We start from the raw sequence: 8,909 nt of genomic DNA, 5'->3' as shown, positions 1-8,909 counted from the left end.
GCCCCCGTCATCCCTTTCCGCAGCACAACTTTGATCCCCCGCTGCTCCTCCTCCGACAGACGAAGACTCCTCATCAAACCCTCCATGTTCTCCATGACTACTCCCTCCTCCGCCCTGAGATCGTATCCCCCTAGGTTACGTGTTTTACAATCGTAGACCCTAGAAACTACGAAGTGTTTTTGGTGGGGAGGCTATCAGGACTAAGGTTTTGAGATCAACACGCGGGTGGAGACCTCGCAGGGCTCCGACGATCGAGACGTAGGACGATCACCAGGATCCCGATGTAGATCGAGATCGCTAACCACGACGGCGGGCGACCTTGAGGCGGCGATCGCCTCAAAAATCGCCAGAGCGCTAATTACGGAACCGTCACCTCAGGACGGACATGAGTGTGTCGCCACAAAGATTGACAAGCAAGATAAAGAGCACCATGTAGCTCGGCCTTGAAACATCATTTTCGCAACTAAAGCGGCCATCAAATGGTGGGGTGTCACATATTAGATTGCACAAAATTCCCCACTGGAAACAACACCTGGTTCAAATTCAAAAAGGCTATGCATCTCAAAAATTTGGTGAACATATGTCGTGGCAATTCACACATCCACTTTGTGTAAAGAACCTCGTAAAGGGCCCGTGCTTTCAAGTATAAGGACGCCTAAATCCAAAGAATGTGGCTGATTGTGTAGTAGCAGAAGCTCCATGTGATTTTCAGGACAAGAGAAAATGGGGAATAAATTGTGCCAGTATATGTGTATCTTCTTGTCTACTTCACGTATGTGCAACTATGCGGAAACCAGCTTTCCAGGAGAGATTTCTTGATCCTCTGAACTAGGGCGAAGAGAGCGTAACAAGGGAAGTGAAGCAATGCCACCACCAAGTACCTGCATGAGTACAGATTCTTAAGATCGCAGTTTAAGCAAGCAAGGTTGCAAGTTCAAACAGTAATGCAGATTTATGTTAAAAATCACTATAATCAAGTATCTCGCAAAGATTCTGAACCAATTTAATCGAAATGTATGCAACAACCTAAAACAGTAATCAGATTATGAAGCTGTTCAGAATTCTGATCATCTATTCAAAAATGGTTGACCCCATAATGTATCCCCAACAAGCAACCATAGTCTGGATTGATGTCTAAGGCAAACCAGTAAGGAAATCTATCAACTGCGGTCAATCTAAGTTCATTCTTGACTTATGCATGATAAGTATGTGCCATACCCAGCCTATCAGCAGTTCTACGTTCATCAAATGTCTCAACTGTATTACCAATTCATTGATGAAGCAGCTGCACAACGAAGAACAGCAATACAGAAGTACTTCTTTCGTCAAGCAGAACTTACCAGACAGGTGCTCGAGGGTATGTCAAGTCTAGGAATGGGTAAGGCCACCTGAACAAATAGTATAACATAAGCACACAGAAAAAAAATCATGATTAAGATTCAATATAATGAAGGGAGATGTAAGTATAAGTATTACCAAATCGACACATTAGCATGGATGATCCACTGAACACTGACAAAAAGGCCTGTCCAGAGCATGAAATATGATATTCGAAACCACGGAAAACGCTGCAATTTTAGATTAAACGGTCAATATAAAGATCAGAAGATTGTGGTATGGATCAATATATTCTGGCACAAGACATTTACCAGGCTATTCAAAGCAGTATCACCAATTATGAAGAGAGCATTGAGTGAATGTGTTCCAATCAGCAACTGCAGTATGCAATGACAAAACAGTAGTAAGACAGGCACCAAATAATATGTCCACTAAAGGATGTGTGAACCACTCAGCCATTCATTAGCACGGCTCCAAACAACCAACAAAATATTACAATTTGCAGAACCCACAACCCAGTCTCATACACAATCATATGGACTAGCCTGATAACCAGCATGGAACTAGAGCAGTCCTATTTAGACTTCTAATATTACTCCCTCTGTAAAGAACATAAGAGCGTTTAGATCACTATTAGTGATCTAAATGCTCTTATATTTCTAGAAATGAGTACTATGATTTTAGAGTAAATTTAGAATGAAAATACAATAATGAAGTAAATGATACAAATCATAATATTGGTTCCAAACAATTGGCAACGATTCTTTCCATTTCTTCTGACTAGCAGATAACTTAAAAGGTCCAAGAGAATACAGTTTGTAAAATCTCTGATTGAAAACTCACAAAACTCATTTGGTATTGATTCCGCGCAAGGAAAGGGTACAGAATGAACCAAAACACCATATCCGTAAGCATCACAGCACCTGCATTTGTCTGAAAACAAGCAGATCAAAATTGGGTGGGCAACAAACACCAAACCTGTAATCATCACCGTTCATCAGCCGGCCACAGTTCATAACGCTTTCAGTTAAACGAATAGCTACAATAACACTTTCATATTATGTTTTTTTCCTTTTTTTTTCTGCATAAATCACAACACACCTACTGTTCAGCAATTAAAACTCAGAAAATCATGTGCATTTTGTACTCAAATGTATATGACGAGTTACCTGAAACATGATCTGAAACAGGTAGCCCCAAAATCCTGCAATTTCCCGACCATCATGTGTTTTATTCAAACAAGAACTTTTGATGGAATTGTCATATGTACTTTCCTCCGTGGGAGCAATGATATAAGAACCACGGTCTGCATCAGATTTATCCGTCTTGCAAGCGTACTGATAACATCCATAAACCGAAAGCACCGAGCCAAGCTAAAGATGAAAAAGGTGCACGTTAGACGTATCACCTAGTAAGTGCCAGCAAAATAGGCAATGAGCAAGCATGCACAATACAACAAATTGCATGTTATACAAAACAAAACAAAATCATATTGGCAATGTTTCAATTTTTGGCAGAATATGTTGTTGTCATTCTCATGTGTAAGCACGAATGAGTGGTCATAAATAAGTTTATTGTAGCAAACAACATACCCCAAAGTACAGGGTGACAAGCAAGAAGGTCCACCTGTCAAATGTAAACAAGCAAAGTCAAATAATTTTCTGAATATTACTTGATATGAAATGGACAATTTGCTTTACAGGCAGTAACAGGAGGAAAGATGAAGTAGCTTACTGAGTGTAGTAAAGGAAGACGGTCCACCCATCGACAATAACATCATAGATAATCACCGAAGCCATAAACAAGAACGACACAAGGCGAAAAGCCAGCAGCCAAGCAGGATGGATCTCCTCAAGGCAAGGCTTCCAGCAATCCTCAAGATACACAACTCCGGGTCCGATCCTGGGCCGCGCCTCCTCTGTGTCGACCCCCTCATCATTGCCGGCCGGCGAACTGGGCCCCTCGTACTTCCAGATCAAGTAGCACGCCAGTGCAATGCAAGCGTAGACCCAGGTCGCGCAGAGCACGAACCTCCAGTTGAGCCAGTAGCCCGGGTCGGTGGTGTCCATGACCATGGCTGATCGCAAAGCTGCCACCAAATTAACAACATATTTTGTCAGCCTTTTTTCCTGTACAATTCGATACTGATACCATAATTGTGGATGTGACATTTTCCCCTGTTCCACGCCGACAAGCTGAGATATTCGCCGAACAGTGAAAGAAAAAGGGGAATGGAATCGGGTGGCACCCCCACGGGAAAGGCAAAGGCGCAAGCTTGCGCCGCCATGATCTCGTGATCCAGCCCACGGCCACACGGAACGTAATAATAAGAACGATATAAGCAGCGGGCACCAAGAAGCCTCGCGCGCAGGGAGAGACAAGCAGAGGCGGAGAGCAGAGGAAATTACCAGCGGTCCGTCCAGCAGAACCGCACGCAGGGAGAAGCGTAGAGCTTGGGGGGGAAGAGGAAGAGCAGTCCGCCCCGCCTTCTCCAAGCTCCCGCTTCCCTGTGTCTCCGGCTCTACCCGATTGCCGGCGCTGTCAGATCGGAGGAACGCGTGTGCGTCAGTACAGCGAGAACCATAAATGCTGGGGAGAGGGGCAGGGGGCGGGGCGTGGATCGGTCTTTACCCGCGGAGCAGTCTATATTCTGGTCGCCGGCGCCAAGGACGGATGGATCCCGGGCGGGCTCTCCGTAGTCGTGGACCAGTGTCCCGTCTACCAGTCTCGCTCGCTCGCTCGCTCGCGGCCACGGACGGAGGTCGGCGGCTGTGGGGTGGGGTGGGGTGAAGAGAGAGGGAGGGAGGCCGGCCGTGGGGAGCCACGTATCCGGTGTCTGATTCCACGGTGGTGGTGACGTGGTGGACCCGACGACATCTCCTCTTCTCCCTCCGACCTGGCGTGGCTGACTCGTCGGTAGGAGCCGTTTGCTTGTACCGTTTTGTCTTTGCCACCGGGGGCAGCCGCAAATCAGCGCACAGTGTCCGCACGGAAACATGCACGGGTTTGTGTCTAAACAAGTGTCACCGAGGAAGAGGCGAGTTTGGGTGTGTCCAATTGGCACTTGGCTGAAAATCAATTGGGTCTCGTTCAAACTAATACTCCCTCCGATTCTTTGATCAAAGTCAAGCTTTATAAATTTTAACTAACTTTATATTAAAAAATATCAACATTCGCAACATGAAATCAATATTATCAGATGCATCACGAGATGTATTTTCATACTACATAATTTTAATATAGTAGATATTTATATTTTTTGATATAAATTTGGTCAAACTTTATGTTGTTTGACTGTTTGACTTTGACCAAATCTTATACACGGAGTAGAAAGAAACGGAGGGAGTACTAGAAGCATAAGAACAGCAAAGTCGCACCTTGTGTCCTGTCACGGTAAGAAGAATCAACGACGACAGATTACGTCTCTTGTATTTGTTTTGTACAAATCAATGGAGATTTATGGATCACTATGGGCGACTTGCATATATGCTACTTCATCTGATCCATATTACTTGTCGCTCAAACGAATGTTTTCAAACGTAATTCAATGCTAGATACATTCATTTGAACGGCAAATGATATGGATCAGAAGGATTACTAACAACAAATAGAAGTATAATATGAATCAAATCATAGTGTTCCTTCGCTGTCACATACTTGTTGATGATTTCTCCATCCTCATTTGGGGAAACTGGCCAGCCAACTTGAGGATTCACTCATGGCTCCTACCATAAAAATGGAGTAGTGTATGTAAATGAATGAATGTAACATCAGATGAGTAATGGAGACATCATCTGACCGAAGCCCACTGGCGGCAACCCCCCCCCCCCCCCCCACCAAGGCAATGAAGGGGGCTTGATTCTGCATGATTTATAGACATATATTATCTTCAATGTATTACTATTTTATTCGCCGTGTTTAGATAGACAATCTTCAAGAAAGGGTTATGTACGTCAGTTTGATTTAATCTTACGAATAATCAATTTGCGATGATATAAAAGAAGAGAAAAAAAAGGCTTGTATTGTGTTATTGCCACTAAGGATAAAAAGATAGTTGCCTGGTTGTCTTAGTGATGAATTAGAGGTAAAGAGATTACACTATCAACATTATGTAACTTTGCTTATTGCAATGTCCGATGAGTGCTGAAGCATGCGGTGAATACAGTACACTGTAACAGTTGATCGGGGGTAATTAACTACCGGAAGAAATACAAGAATAAGGGCAAAACATCTGCCGGGAATCTTACTGCCGGCAGAAGTACTTAACGATATAATAATTGTCGAGAGAAGTTGAGGAACAAGGACATCTAAACTATCGGCAATGCCACACACTTGTTAGAGCATTTCTAGCAGACCACGTAAAACACCGACCCGCAAAACTCGTTTACAGTTTGCGAAAAACGGTTTTGCGGGCTGAAGCGGGCTGCAGTCGGGCACACCCCGCGTAGCCGACCCGTAAAATAGCATATTTGCAGAATATGCTATTTTATGTGTCGACTACGCGGGGTCTGATCGGCTGCAGCCCGCGTCCGTCTGCAACTCGAAAACCCCAGATTAGCCAATTTGTCAGCGATTTCGACGATTAAGTTCAAATTCGAAGAATGAAACATAGTTCGCGCGCAAATAAAAGCATAGTTTTTTATGAAAAACGCAAAAGGACTTCATGCAAAAGCAACGACCACGTCCATCGTCATTTTGGTCGCTTTTCACCCGTCGTCATGATCTTCACTCCGCACCACCGCCACCGATGACATCGCCGCCTCCGAGTCCATCATCGACACTTGTTCCAACTCCGGTACAGAAAACATAGTCGGGTGCATTGAAAACATCAACGACACGGGTATCGGTGTCAAAAATGACAGATCTCGGATAGGGGGTCCCGAGCTATGGACCTTGGATCAATGGATTGCATGAGAAAGGGGAGACAGTAATTACCCAGGTTCGGGCCCTCTTGAGGAGGTAAAACCCTACGTCCTCCCTGATTATATTGGTGTGGATGATGATTACAGAGTTGATCTACCTCGAGATCGTATGAGCTAAACCCTAGATTAGTCAACCTGCCTATACGCATGAGAACCTCTGGTTTATATAGACACCAGGGTTCCTAGGGTTACATATTACCACCTCAGCCGGGGACATATTTGCCGATCTAGTCTTCCTAACTTGGAGTACACGCTAATCTTTGGAGTATTCCATCTTGATCATAAAGTTGACATACAATCCGGTCTTCAATGATACGTCTCATATTGTTGGCCCATAAGGAATAAGCCGACCGCCCGGGGACCCCTTAATCCAGGACTCCCTTAGTAGCCCCCCAACTGGCCTCCAACGCCGATGTGTACGGTCTTCAGCAGCCGCACACTTAGAATAATCGGCTTGCACGACGAGTTCCCTTCATGTTTGGATGGCTTCGGTTTGGTCGCTCTGGTGACATCACGTTCTTAAAACAGGCATCATTTAATCTAAAGGCTTAAAAGCCCAGAGGTGAATAGTCCCTCATCTGGCAACTCTTCTGACAAAAAGTCGCGATAACCAATTACAAAAGAAACTCAAACCGCGGCTTGAGGCCACCCTCCCTTGGGCACGTCCTATCAACGAGGAGGTCATGCTCCACATTTAAGGGGATATGAATAATGACCTGGCCCAGCCAACGCGCGTTCAACGGTGCAGTCGTTTCAGGAAGTGGCGGAGCCAGTGGCGCAGGAAACGGGAACCCTTGGTTTTACGGCCAGGAAAAAAATGCTCACAACCCACCACAGGCATTCCCAATTCAACTCCCTTTCTTTCAAGCTCGGGCGCCCAGATCCATTTCATCTCCCACCTTTTCCAGCCGCCCCTTTTCCAAGCTCAGCAATGGACGGATCGGGCTCTCAGTGTAAGTGGGAGATCTCAAGTGGTCTCCGACGAGGACGTCCAGGAGCTGAAGCGCTCCGGCTACCTCCCGACCGACATCGCCCATCGTGCAATGGAGAAGGGCTAGGTGGTGCCTACACCAAGGTGTGGTGAGCAGGTGGTGTTCGTCCCCCACTTCATCCGGGGACTGGGCTTCCCGCTCCACCCCTTTGTCAGGGGCCTGATGTTCTACTACGGTTAGATTTTCACGATCTTCCCCCGAACTCCGTCATGCACATCTCCACCTTCATTACTGTTTGCGAGGCCTTCCTGCGGGTTCATCTGCACTTCAGCCTCTGGCTTAAAACCTTCAACATCAAGCCGAAGTCAGTCGGCAGTCAACATGCCGACTATGGTGGGGCTGTGATAAGCAAGCTCTGCCTCGTGGCATGGGCGGAGGGCACCTTGATTGACACCATCAAGGGCTGGCAGAAGGAGTGGTTCTACATCACCGAGCCACGAGAAGCAAACTGGACAGCGCCCGCCGAATTCAGATCCGGACCCCCTGTGAGGCTAACCTCATGGGTTAAAAAAGGCCTAGACTGGAGATCGGCTTCGGATGTGAAGGCGCTATCGAAGAGCATCAAGCAGATGATGACGACAAACATCAAGCTGACCAACATGGTCCAGGTCGTGCTCCACGACCGCATCCTTCCCTACCAGCGTCGGGACGTCCATATGTGCTCCTACAAGCTCGGTGACACTTGGGTTGTGCAGGAGTTCTTTCGGACCACTCATGAAAAATTGTGAAGGGTGATGTTCAAACCTCAGCAGGAATGGCTGGCCAAGGAAAAAGACGCCGGTTTAGACGCTGCAAATCCCCCTCTGGAGGTATGTCCGAGCATATATTTTTACTTAAAGCTTCAATTTTTAGCAAGGGTCTTATCCTTTCCCCTACTGTCCTTGAAGGGTTGGCTGGCCAAAGCCAAAAAATAGAAAACCGAGCCCCCTTGCCCGAGGGATCCAAGTCGGCATTGCTGACCGCAATGCTGGTTGTGGCACCATACAGGTGCCAGAGAAGAAGAAGGAGGAGACCCGCGGAGGCCTCCGTTGAAGGGGTCATCCGGATACGAAATCTGGGGACACCCGTGATTCCTCCGCCCATGAGGAGGAAGATGCAGAAGAGGAGGAGGAGAAAGATTCCTCCCAAACGAGGAAGAGGACGGCGCCAGAGGAGGCCGAGGAGGGTTTGCCTCCTCAGGCCCCGAAGAAACCTTACAGGAGCAAGGTCATCCTGCCCGATGATGGCCCCGATTCCGATGAGGGGTTCCGAGCCTTTGAGATGGTTCCCCGACGAACCTCTAGGATCAAGCCCCCTGCCCAAAAGTATGGAATTCGGTCCTTTATTTAGCAGAATTACACCGAGTTTTTGTTAGTAATGAGAAGCGTGCTTTTCTTGTCGCAACCCTGTCCGAGACCTCCCGATGAACCAAGTCTCAGAGGGGGGTTCGCAGCCAGCCGAGCTGGCGGAGAGCGGGAATGTGTCTCGCACTACTCCTCCCCAGGCCTGAGATGAGGTGGCCGAGGTGGTATCCCACCAGGCCCCGCCAGCCATAGACGAGGTGGTATCCCACCAGGCCCCGCCAGCCATAGACGAGGTGGTGATGTCCGAGGTGGGTACATCGGACGCCAAGGACCGTAGGTCCCGGCCGAAGTTGATACACCGGCCACCGAAGACC

The 8,909-nt window shown here is 47.1% G+C and overlaps 1 protein-coding gene across 1 annotated transcript; it reads right to left on the bottom strand.

Moving 5' to 3' along the window:
* Positions 1-536: 536 nt before the first annotated feature.
* LOC123442791 lies at positions 537-4,115 on the bottom strand. Its single transcript, XM_045118932.1, has 10 exons — positions 3,970-4,115; positions 3,747-3,876; positions 3,073-3,427; positions 2,931-2,964; positions 2,508-2,711; positions 2,182-2,271; positions 1,650-1,715; positions 1,477-1,568; positions 1,341-1,388; positions 537-881 (listed from the first exon to the last, which is right to left on the bottom strand). Exons 3-10 carry the CDS (start codon positions 3,411-3,413, stop codon positions 764-766), a joined length of 993 nt encoding a protein of 330 aa, XP_044974867.1. The 5' UTR covers positions 3,414-3,427; positions 3,747-3,876; positions 3,970-4,115; the 3' UTR covers positions 537-763.
* Positions 4,116-8,909: the final 4,794 nt, after the last annotated feature.

This window comes from Hordeum vulgare, chromosome 3H (genome assembly GCF_904849725.1).
Source record: "Hordeum vulgare subsp. vulgare chromosome 3H, MorexV3_pseudomolecules_assembly, whole genome shotgun sequence".
Classification (NCBI taxonomy): Eukaryota; Viridiplantae; Streptophyta; class Magnoliopsida; order Poales; family Poaceae; genus Hordeum; species Hordeum vulgare.
Note: the sequence above shows the minus strand (reverse complement) of the source record. Positions and strands in the feature narration are given on the sequence as shown.